The following is a 12472-nucleotide window of genomic DNA, read 5'->3' as shown; positions in this document are numbered from 1 at the left end:
GGCTACGCCCGCAGCCACCCCCATGCGCGCACGCTCGTGAGTGTGCATCCGCCATAATAGAAGAGACAGGAAGGAGGGGAGACCAATGAAGGGGAAGGACAGGGGGACTGATGGAGGGAGGGGAGAGTGATAAAGGGGAGGGGAGGAGAAAGAGGAGGGAAGCAGAGCAGCAGGGGAGCGGACCACCCAGACTAGGGGTAGGCAGAAGACTTTTGAACAGGTACCTTTCCAAGCCCCCACGTCTTTACGCCCTAGGTGCCTCTTCTGCCTACCTCAAGTTTTGGCCCTGGACTCAAGATTTTTCTGCATCAGTATTAAGCCCTAATTAGACTCCTCTTTTGGTTACAGGTCCGCCTGTAAATGTGAGCTGCAACATCTTCATTAACAGTTTTGGATCAATTGCAGAAACCACCATGGTGAGTATATGCTCCCAGTTGTCCCAACATAGGCAGGACAGTCTTGAATCTCAAACCTCAAAGGAAAGTGGTTGCCTTACTGGGAAGTGGATGGTTTTGGGGCAGAGCACATACTTTTATGGCTGTGACTGAGAATGGTCGTATGGATGGGGGCAGGGTATTAAACGCCCTAGTTTTTAACATTTGAACTTGGGAAGTATGTGTGTTAAAGACACTTTTTATGAACACTGGGCATATCTGCATCCATCCTTAGGTCCTTAGTCCTTAGTCCTTAGTCCACAGGGTAGGCTGAGACATAAACAGACTTGACAAGTAAATGAAATTAGCTTCAAAAACAGACAACGCTGCTGAGCATTTCTGATTCATTTAGATGCTGGGCACAGACTGGACACATACAGCTACCTATGTGCAGTGTGTGTTTCTATAGATAAGGGATAATGTAATCCCAGACTGAATGTTACTTACATGGATATTCCATGACTATATGTAGGTCCCACCATACAATAGGGGATATAATATTTTCTATAATAAAATGCTTTCTGCTATAGGGTAGAAAGTGTTATGGGATCCAGGACAGCCCTGTCCTTTCTGCCTGACATACTTGAAATGCTTGACAAAGGGGGTTACCCCGATACGTTGCATTGCACTCCGCTTCAATAAAAGATTGAAATTTTCACGCAGACCTGAGTGCCGTGAGGTTTTTTCCAGAAAATTGCATTGGGAGGTTGCCGAGCCTCCACCCACATGCAACAGGCTTATCTATATCCATTGGAAAGGAGGGTGTGCGAATCCACACTACACTGTTTGGATTTGCTACAACATATACATCTATTGAACTTTAACTTCCCGCCGTATGCAAATTAGGCAACGCTAGCACAACTTTGCTTTGCTTGCCGCAGTAACGCTAGCGCAACTTCGCCAGTGTTCATCTTCCTGGACGCAATTTCAGATTTTAGTAAATTAGCGTTGTACTGGCGCCACAAAGTGTTGCGATGTGAGCGAAGCCGTCGTTGTTGTAATTTTCTGAGGTTTGTCCTCATATTAAATATTTACAAAAACCTTTAATGTCAAAATATATTTTCTCCTTAATATTTCATCATATTGATAAATCAGGCTGTGTAACTTTTGGAAAACAAATTATTCTATCCCGTTTCAACTGATAAAGTCGTTTAGTCGCTGGCTTTCTCTGGCCCCCTAGGGCAGTTTTCTGTGTGGAAGAAAGAGCTGCTGTAAGAAATCACAGTATTATTGATATTTGCAGACAAGAACAAAATGAACGTTCTGTTCTAACTTTGACTCCCTGGGAGGAGAGTTAATAAAAAAAAGGAAACTTTATGGAAGCCTGAGACAAAAATCAATCAGGCCCTTTGAATATTTTTTTTATTGTTATTATAATTATGATTTTGTTGTGCGCTAAATAACGGCTTGTTAATTTCACTGCTGATAAAATCACGTGGCCTGATTGTGTTTAAATGAAAAATTCTGGCAACGTACCCTTGTGCTGGAAGAACACAGTTAACTCTTCTTGTTCTATGACAAAGAGGATTATCTGGGTTCAATATTTAAATAATTAGCAATGTATAACAGAAACCTGTTTGTATTTTGTTAGATTTTGCATTACTGGGCCCAGAGCAAAATCATATGAGTTACCCCAAATACTGTTATTAAGATATTATTCAGAAGCATTTATTGATCAGTCAGTGCCTCACTGGGTCTCCTATACCTACTGAACCACCCAGCAGTCTGCATCCTCTGTAGTTACACCCCTGTCCTTTATCTATGGTTGCCACCTTTATTGGGGCATTGGAGGAGGTGGGATAAGGGGTGGGGCTATGATGTCACTATTGGGTCTTTTATGTTGCAGGACAGGGTTACATACCTCCCAAACATTTGAAAAATAGAAAGAAGGACAAAAAGTTGCGCCACGTGCAGTCACAGTGAAATTTTTCTGACCATGCCCATTTATGGCCACACCCCTTAATTACTTTGTCCATTTTACAAAATTTGGCAGGTTGTGAAAGTCTGAACACATTTCTGGGAGTTTTAGTGCAATGTTTTATGTGTTATAACAGTTTTGCTAATTAAAGTGAATTGCCCTTTAAGCTGCTAGTCTCAGTTCTCCCAAGAGACCTGCTTAGCTTAAATAGTTACAATTCTTTGCTTATCTTAAATTGTTACAAAAGTATCTAAGTGCAGCTGCTGAATGTTCTGGGCTCTCTGCCAAAAAAACGCTTATGTTAGTTAAGTTTCAGAAACGTTTCATCTTTTTCTGGCTGTTCAGGGCAGGACTGTCAGGCACAAAACGGGACAGTTGGGTTATGATGCTGTGTGGAACTTGAAAAGAGGCTGTCACAAGCCTGGACCCATGAAATAGTAAAGCCGAAGTCAGATTGTAAAAGGATTAAAAAAGCTTACATTTTATTTTTCACAATTAAGAACATCCGGCTGGTGCGTTTCGTGTCTACCAAGGACACTTAGTCATAGGCTCTATGACTAAGTGTCCTCTGTAGACATGTAACGTGTCATCGCTTGGTTCTTAATTATGGAAAATAAAATGTAAGCTATTTTAATCCTTTTATAATCTTACTCTGGCTTTACTATTTCGTGGGTCCAGGCTTGTGCCAGCCTCTTTTCAAGTTTCCTGGTACAGTATCTGCTCCCCTTGCTGAAGGTCTGGGGCATGTGCACACGTGCCCACCGTGTACAGCGGTAAGCTCATTCAATGCATTTTGACTTAGCACATACTGGTTATATATTTGTATGTGATGCTGTGTGGGCATATCCAGTGGGCAGCTGTAGTGGATTCAGAGAATGCGGCTTACAGTGGGTAATTTTAGAAAGTAGCCAAATGAGTAGTTCAAAAGTAGTTCAAATGAACACAGATGTGAAGCATGAGGCAAACCAAGGCTCCCTTATTCACCATCCTGCAGAAAGTACATTTAGTTGGTATTTATGTCTGGGCCCCCAAAGATACATCCGTCTGACACCAATTTGAAACGAAACAGACAGATTTGTCTCACAGGCTAAGAGAATAATGATTCCAGAACATGGCTTTTAATGATGTCACATGATTTTAAATCTCAGAATACACATTTTAGAAACTAATATTTTAATGAATCGGGTGCTTTGATGAAATATTTGAAGTGCAGGAGAACAATTAATTGAAACAAAATTATTCTTCAGGCTCCATTAATGATATCACCCTAAAAAAAGTGAAAGTGTTGATGAGTCAAAATCTTCCCAAGTTCAATTATTCTTCTGTTTAAGGTGGGAAATTCCACTAAGTAATACCGTTTGGCATATTTTTTCAAGATGAATGAAATAATTTTTTTTACAAGAGTGGAATGATCCACCGCACCTGTTAGTAATTCCATTCCTTAAAGTGTCAATAAAAAGAACGTAATAAAGATTGATAGGTTACCTATATGACAGGCACTAATCATATTGATGGCCCCTGCTGCTCAGTCCCTTCATTTGAAAAAAAAAAAAGCAATAGTAATTCCATTGTCAAAGTTGAACTTAAATCTGAGTTGCATCGTTAGCATCTGCAGTTGCCAGATAAATTACACTTTCTATATCCTGAAAAAAAATCAATTATTGATTCTTACAAACCGCAAGAAAATCCAGTCCCCGGAGAGAAAACCTTGAGATCAGCTACACTCTAGGGTCACTAATAAGTCTTTATATGTGAGATATTGAATTCCTTGCTAAATGATATGATATATATGCACTACAAAGAACAGGATACACATATATAGTCCATGCAATCATTTGTTTCACAGGAGGGCGGAATGGCGGATCATTTATTTATATATAATAACGTCTTCTATACTGATAGAACTCATTCCGAATGATCTCTCCTCACTTTATACACTGTTTGTACAGTGACTGCTCCCAAAAACTTAAGAATGGCACATGGGATAATTAATTTAACAAAGAAAGCTGACGTACAGACTCTCACTGGCTCCATGTTTAGTCGTTTAATCAGAGGAGACCTTGCGTGCTGCCAGTATCACTCAGGCCTATTAGAGCTCATCAGTGCATCTCAGATGAATGATACTGGTCAGTTTCAGGGGGTTATTTGGGTTAAGGGTATATTTTTAGAAAGAGAACATTTGAGTATAAAAAGTTTACAAAAGTTCCATACATTATTCTTGAGTAGTAGCATGGGCTCATAAAAATTGTTTCAGATATGCAATTCATTGCAATTAACCGATATTAAAAGAGTAGCTATTATGTTAGTTGGGGTACTTACTGCAATTACTGTTAACTTAGTAGTATGGGGCCCTATGATTTCTAATTACAGTCCCGCAAAGCAGTAAAAACAAACTACACAGAGTATTATATGTATTGTGGCCTAACAATACCAGTGGATATGTATATACTATGGACATTGGATAGTTTGTTTCATCTGCTCATGCATGTTGGCCAATGCATGGTGGATTATCAGATGAGAAGGTAAAGAGGAACCACAGTTCGTCTTCACTCCACACTGTTGAGGGAATTCATAAAAAGGTCAACCACACCATGTATGGCCCCTCGTACAATCTCCATCAATTTAGCCAAGGGGCTGCTTGGTCAGATACCATTTAGGATCAGTCTGTGTATGGCCTCCTTTAGGCATGTGTTATTGCACAGCATCATGCCCCACAGTTGAAGTTACACCTTTTTCAGTTCTGCTCTTTTGTTCCCATCATCCCTGTAACAGTTACCAATGTGTAGCTCATGGAATGTTGAACCGAAAACCTGAATAAGTAACAGCAGGTCTAATATATTGTGAGGCATTATCTGTTCCCATAGGTCTGTTCTGTAGGGATTTCAGGCAGGAGTCCATCTTTGCCTCTCTTTTGCCTCAGGGCCTACAATACTCTAGGGAGATTTTTTTTTTTCTGTGTTGAAAGGGACTGAAACTGCATGAGGTTCTGCTGAGGGGAAAACTCATTCCATGGATTCACTGGCAACTTCAGTATTTGTATATGTTTGACTGCCTGACCCTTCCCTGGGATTCTAAGTCTCCTAAATACTATTAAATTTCAATGTGAGACAAGTCAATTGTCAATGAAATCACATTTTCACAGCAAACCAAGCAACCTGATGGTCTCTCCTTAATATTTTTTATCTCTTTAATATTCTGTTTTCCCCTTGGCCAAATGTTGCCAGTCTTTCAGATGAAGAGACATTCATGCCCTCCTATGTCTATGCCCTCCAAGAGCCCCCCACGAACTTGGCATCCAGGACACACTCTCACGGGAATTAGATTTGCCAAATACTATAGAGGTCATGGACATGTAAGGATGAGGTTTGTTGTGGGATTAGGGGCAGATGCAGGGCTGGAGGTAGTCAAAAGAGGCATGTGTCTCGGGTGCAGTGGTGAGAGAGTATAAGTTGAAGGGGAGCAGCAGAACATGAGGTGGCATGCAGACCCAGCAGCTGGGCTGGGAAGTGGCTTGCAAACAAATGAGGGAAAGTTGTAGGTGGCATGTAGATCAGGGGTGGTATGTAAGTTGTATGTAAGGTGGCTTGTGGACAGATCTGGTATGCAAACTAATGGTAGTTGGGGTTTGCCTTGGGTACAACAACTACTTGGTTCTTCTCTGGGCAGAACAACTAATTGTTATAAACTTGTGTCGCAGGCATGGGGCTGCATGATTTCTGATGGTGGCCTGTGAAGAGCAATAAGTAACTTTGAATGGCAGCATTAAAGCTTCACTGGTCTGGGAAAGAATAATTATAGCTCAGTGATAGAGCACATGAAGCTAAGGGTGGTGTAGCCCATGTTCGACAAAGAGCCCAATTAACACACTAACTAACCCATTGTGCTGCAGCTCTTGCAGTTTGCCTAATGAAATCAAGTGGTTGGCTGGTTGCTATGAGTTACAGGACCAGGGCCAGCTTTGCCCCTTTTATTTCAGCTAAAAAGTAAATCAGTCACAAATGAACAATTGTATGTTTAAAGAGAACATTAAGGCAAATGGCATGGCTGTATTACATGTGACCTAAAGTAGTGACCCTAACAGTTTAATACTTTGCCTCTCAGCTGAAGATTTGGCTTTCTGCATGAGAAATTATTTAATTCAGCAAAATGCAAGAGAAATGTGCCCCTGAGGCACAGTTTCCTATGCAGTGAGTCAGCAACATTGACTTGACGTCTGTAAATCATTTGAATAAAGCTGAACCGTTCCAAATGATGAATGATGCACCTTTATTTATAGCATATTGAGCAGGGTCCTAATGAGGAATGGGGAAATGGCATTCAGATAATTACTTTTACTTAATGCACGTTCTTGCCAATGACAGGTTGATGTGTCAGCAGATTTGTACAGAGATCAAGGTGACATAACACTACTCGCAGTGCTGGGGCCTGGCCGCGCTATCTGGTAGCCTGTTGGGCTCAGTGTGCAAAATTCAGTTGGGATTATTATTGGTAATCCAACTTGCAGCTCTCCAACTCATACTGATGTAGTTCCCTCTATTCCCAGACATATAAAGGCTGAGAGTTGTAGTGTAACAGTGGCTGAGGCTGCATGTTGTATAGCTCTTATACTTAAATAATGCATATGATAAGTAACAATTGTCATACAAACAAACTTAAGGTGGCCATACATGAGTCGAGGAAACTTTTCTTCCAGGCAGCTCATTGGTAAGTGTATAGTGCCACCTGACGGGCCTGTTTGACTTTGACGAGCAGGTTTGATTTTCAGATTTGATTGAGAAACATGTTGATACAGTCCTGATTCCAATGTCCTGCATGGCTCCAAGGTGGGCATATTGGTGAAAGATCATCACATTTATGGCTAGCTTTAGACAGTAGGTTTATTGAGGACTCACAATCTAAACCCACATATATGATATATCTTTCCTGACTTTACACACAAACCAGCAGTTACCATATTGCCTTACTATCACTATCACATAGTTTCATGTCCTTACTGGGTACACTATGCCACAGTAAGCAGTTATTCCTCTGACACAACCTTGGAAACTATACATACAGTATTCCTTTTTCCTTACACCATCTTGCCTAGGACCCCCCAAAAATTGAGACCAGCGGTGATCACCCTTTAAGCCCCTCCCCCATTAAAATGTGAGAAACGAAAGCCTTTTTTTTTAACACAATCACTTCATTTCTGAGGCTCTAATGTAATTGGACAAATTAAAAACTGAAAATAAAATGTTCATTTCTAATACTTGGTTGAAAACCCTTTGTTTGCAATCACAGTCTGACATCTTGAACTCATGGACATCACCAGATTCTGGGTTTCCTCCTTTTTAATTCTATGCCAGGCCTTTACTGCAGCGGATTTCAGTTGCTATTTGTTTGTGGGCCTTTCTGTCCGAAGTTTAGTCTTCAACAAGTGAAATGCATGCTCAATTGGGTTCAGATCAGGTAACTGACTTGGCCATTCAAGAATATTCCAATTCTTTGCTTTAATAAACTCCTGTGTTGCTTTGGCTGTATGTTTTGGGTCATTATCCATCTGTATTATGAAACGCCTCCTAATCAATTTGACTGCATTTAGCTGGATTTGAGCAGACAGTGTCTCTGAACACCTCAGAATTCATTTGGCTGCTTCTGTCCTGTGTCACATCATGTGACTTATGAGTGGCTTGCACCTTGCAGTGCACCCTCTGTATTTACTTTCATGCAGTCTTTTCTTTATGGTAGACTTGGATATCAATACGCCTACCTCCTGAAGAGTCTTGTTCACTTGTTTGGCTGTTGTGAAGCGGTTTCTCTTCACCATGGAAATGATTCTGTGATCATCCACCACTGTTGTCTTCCTTGGACATCCAGGTCTTTTTGCGTTGCTGAGTTCACCAGTGCTTTCTTTCTTTCTCAGGATGTACCAAACTGTAGATTTTGCCACTACTTAATGGAAAGCTCCTTTGACCGCATGTTGTCTGAATCTTCCACATACAAGCACACCCCTCAAATCAACTCCAGGGCTTTTATCTGCTTAATTGATAATGACATAACAAAGGAATTGCCCACACCTTCCCATAAATTGGCTTTGATTAAATTGTCAATTGTGAGTCAATTACTTTTGAGCCCCTGAAATGAAGTGATTGTGTTCAAAAAAAGGCTTTAGTTCCTCACATTTTTATGCAATCTTTTTGTTCAACCCACTGAATTAAAGCTGAAAGTCTGCAGTTCAACTGCATCTGAGTTGTTTCATTTAAAATTCATTGTGTTAATGTACAGAACTAAAATTAGAAAAAAAAGTTGTGTGTGTCCAAATATTTATGGATCTAACTGTATATATAGATCAATTGGTTTTGCATAGATCAATGGCACAGCATTCCTTATGAGCTCTAGCAGCAGTTTGCTTCTCCGGCACTCTTGCTTAGCCCTCGCCCCCACCCTCTATATATTGATTAGCAGCATGTTAAAGTTCTTGGATTATATATTGGCTTAGATATCTGCAGCAAGCAGTGTATCCAGCAATAAATCTATCAGGGCTACCCCTCCCACAGCCATAAACCCACAGCACTTGGCTGCACATTTTGATTTTTTCTGAGGCTTCACCACCCAGTTATATATATATATATATATATATATATATGTATATATATATATATATATATATATATATATATATATATATATATATATATATATATATATATATATATATTACATTTAGGATGAGTATTTTATTTCCTATTTCTTTATATGAATTTATAAATTATTCACATAGCTGAATGGAAAAATAGGAATTGGTTCCTCATTTCAGATTCCACTCCTAGCGCCTTTGGTGTAATTGATTTTCTTATTGCTGCTTTTTATCACTCATTTTTTTAATCAGGCTTCTCTTATTTATATTGTAGTCTCTTATTCAAATCAATGCATAGTTGCTAGGGTAATTTGGAATCTGGCAACCAGACCTCTTACATTGCAAACTGGAGAGTTGCTGAATAAAAAGCGAAATAACTCAAAAACCACAAATAATAAAATAAAACAATTGTAAATCGTCTCAGAATATCACTCTCTACATCATACTAAAAGTAAATTTAAAGGTGAACAACCCTTTTAAGGTACTCACTCACTCTCTTCTACATTCAAATACTCTGTGTTCTCTTTAGAAAAACCCTTTTCAGTTTCCTGTACTGAATGTGCAGAATAAGTAATGTTAGGCAGGATGGACGGGCGCAAGTCTATAAATGGAAGTCGTGCAGGTTAATGGTTCAGGTCTGGTGCGGGTTGAGTTTTTCTAGACCTGAACATCACTACTGTGCAGTGTGCCCTGGCAGATTCCAGATTTGAAAGTGTCACTGTTGAGCCATTTCTTCAAATAGCTGAGCTGCTATGTGCTTACTATCAGTCTACTTTCTGGTTTCACTCCAGTCTGGAGTGCATGGACTTTAGCAAGATGTAGGGGCCTAAGGAATTCAGAGACCCATGGAAGGCTTGGGGTGCCCCAAGACTGGGGAGCTTGACCAGGAGGGTCTAGAGCTGTCTGAAAAAGGATTCCTGTGAAAGAGGCTGAGCTATACTCACACTCCAGATGAGTGTTGGAGCCAGCCTGAAGATTTCTGAGATGCTGTGGATGCCTGTACCAGTTCTGTGTGAGCCCTTGGTGAGTTTTTGCCTGAGGAAAGTGTGATGGGTGAATAAATTTGCTAGGCATGGATTTGTGGTGATTTTCTGCATTTTGCCGCCAGCGAATAAATTTGTGAAACTGTCATTTCACAAATTTTGCGCTCATCACTAGTATTGAATGATGCCAGCATGTGTTTCCTGTGTTAGGACAGGTTGTGCTCGATAACCTGCTACGTGGGAGCTACTGCCTCTATTCAAAGGTGAGCGGGGGCAAGTAGGGTAAAGAGCTCTTGGGTCTGTGTCTGTGTGTCCACCAGGAGCAGAATGTGGGACTGTGTCCTGGGTAGAGACTGTGTCCTGGGTAGAGATTGTGCCAGGAGTTGGAAGACCACCTGAAGGTGTACCCCATAACCCACTAGGTGGAGGCACTGCCATGGAGAGAAATTCCCAGTACCCTTTCATTTAGCAAAGGAGATTCAGGACCTGTGGATGGTAAGATATTAATGGTGTACATCCTATGGCACAGGGGGTGGCCAAGATGGAGTTGCACTACCTTTTACAGTTCCAACTTACTGTAGGAAGTGCAGAAGTGCAAGTGGGAGCCTATCTTCCAAAAATAGCAGCAAGTGTCGGACTGGGCCGGTGGGACACTGTGGAAAAAACATGGCGGAGCATACCTCATAATTAATTGTACAGTAGCAGCAGCGTACCAAGATGGCACTGGGCCCCATTCCGTGCAACAATTTTCCCGGCCCCATGGGCACGTATGCACTGACGTGAGTGTGCTGGTTTGAAACCTTTGACCCAAGTGCGCTGATTGCGGGTGCACATCTACTTGCTGCAGGGGCCCGTAAATTTACAGGCAAGAGATCTGCTATAGAGGAAGCAAACCCTGCGGCCCGTGCCCCCACCCCTCAAGCAAATCTGATTTTCAGGCAGCTGTACCAGGGCCTATACTGTTGATGGATAAACTAGCTTGCATGCATGAAACAAGAGCCAGAGACGTGGAACATCTCTCCCCTCATTGTCAGACTTCCCTCATCAATAGTGAGTGGGGATTTTTAAATCTGTTTATTTTCATTTGTCAAGATATTTGGGTCTGCTTAGCTTCCCCTAGCCGTAATAAAACTCTGTCTATGGTGGGGGGCAAATCCCCTTGTCCCTATTTGTTAATGCCCATGCACATTACTGCCTCTAGTACGTTTTCACCACAGAACTAAAGAATCAGGTTTTTGGATATTTCATGGACAGGTATGTTGGGTTAAATTCAGGTGCCTGAATGACTGGTGCCACAGGTTTCTAATTGTGAGGTTTGGGATGAATGTTTTTATTTTTTGCTTGAATACCCCTGGATCTATACTACAGTGTTTGTTATAACAATATTTTATGTTGACTGTGTGATTATGTTAAGCGATGGAGAAAACCTGGGGAGGTAACAGGATCTAATGCCACACAAGCCATTTTATCTCTAGTTTTTTTCATGTACCAGGATTTAGCTAATTTTAGGCAAACCATCTCACTTTCCCATGTAATAGCAGCAATGGCAATAGGGGCTATAACCAGAGATTTGATTTGAGGCCAGGCTGCAAAATGTTGCCAACTGTCATTGTTTAATTGATAGAATTTTATAGAAAAGATTACTCAATTATGTTTGGTTCATTTATATATCTATATTTCTAGACATGCTTATAAAAGATGTTATATTTACTATGCTATAATTTAAACATTTAATTTCTATAAAAACTCATAACGGGTACTGAATTTAATCCTACTCATTTAACAAAGGAAATCTGCATCGGTCTAATTCAGAAAAAAAAACATTAAGTATGATTGAACACATCTTTTTTTTTTACTTCCAGGATTACAGACTTAATATTTTCCTGCGTCAGCAGTGGAACGATCCTCGCTTAGCTTATAGTGAATATCCAGATGACTCACTGGATCTAGATCCTTCTATGTTGGACTCGATCTGGAAACCAGATCTGTTCTTTGCTAATGAAAAGGGGGCTAACTTCCATGAAATTACAACCGACAACAAGTTGTTGAGAATCTTCAAGACTGGAAATGTTCTTTATAGCATAAGGTATTGATGTGTATATATATATATATATATATATATATATATATATATATATATATATATATATATATATATATATATATATATATATATATATATATATACACATATATATATGTGTATCCCTATTTATGTATGATCCCTGACAAATATATGTAATGGCTTGTTTCCTATGTTTCTGTTTCAGACTGACTCTGACATTAGCTTGTCCCATGGACCTGAAAAATTTCCCAATGGATGTCCAAACTTGCATAATGCAGCTGGAGAGTTGTAAGTTACTGGGAATTAAGGGACCTGTGGATAGCTGTAAATTACTGGGAGCTGAGGGAGCTGAGGAGAGTTGTAAGCTTCTGGGAGTTACAATAAGCTTCCTAAAGGAGCTAAGAAACATTGTAAACTACTGGGAACTAAGGGAGCAGATGAGAGTTACTGTGA

General features: G+C 40.3%; 1 protein-coding gene across 1 annotated transcript in view; it reads left to right on the top strand.

Annotated features, from left to right (window-relative positions):
• LOC108710191 (glycine receptor subunit alphaZ1) overlaps positions 1-12472 on the top strand; it is a 67835-nt gene that overhangs the window by 44799 nt on the left and 10564 nt on the right. Inside the window, exons 3-5 of the mRNA XM_041586033.1 lie at positions 349-416; positions 11817-12040; positions 12225-12307. Coding sequence (XP_041441967.1) covers positions 349-416; positions 11817-12040; positions 12225-12307 — 375 coding nt within the window. The remainder of the gene's footprint in view (positions 1-348; positions 417-11816; positions 12041-12224; positions 12308-12472) is intronic.

The sequence above is a fragment of the Xenopus laevis genome, chromosome 3L, assembly GCF_017654675.1.
Source record: "Xenopus laevis strain J_2021 chromosome 3L, Xenopus_laevis_v10.1, whole genome shotgun sequence".
NCBI lineage: Eukaryota > Metazoa > Chordata > Amphibia > Anura > Pipidae > Xenopus > Xenopus laevis.
Note: the sequence above shows the minus strand (reverse complement) of the source record. Positions and strands in the feature narration are given on the sequence as shown.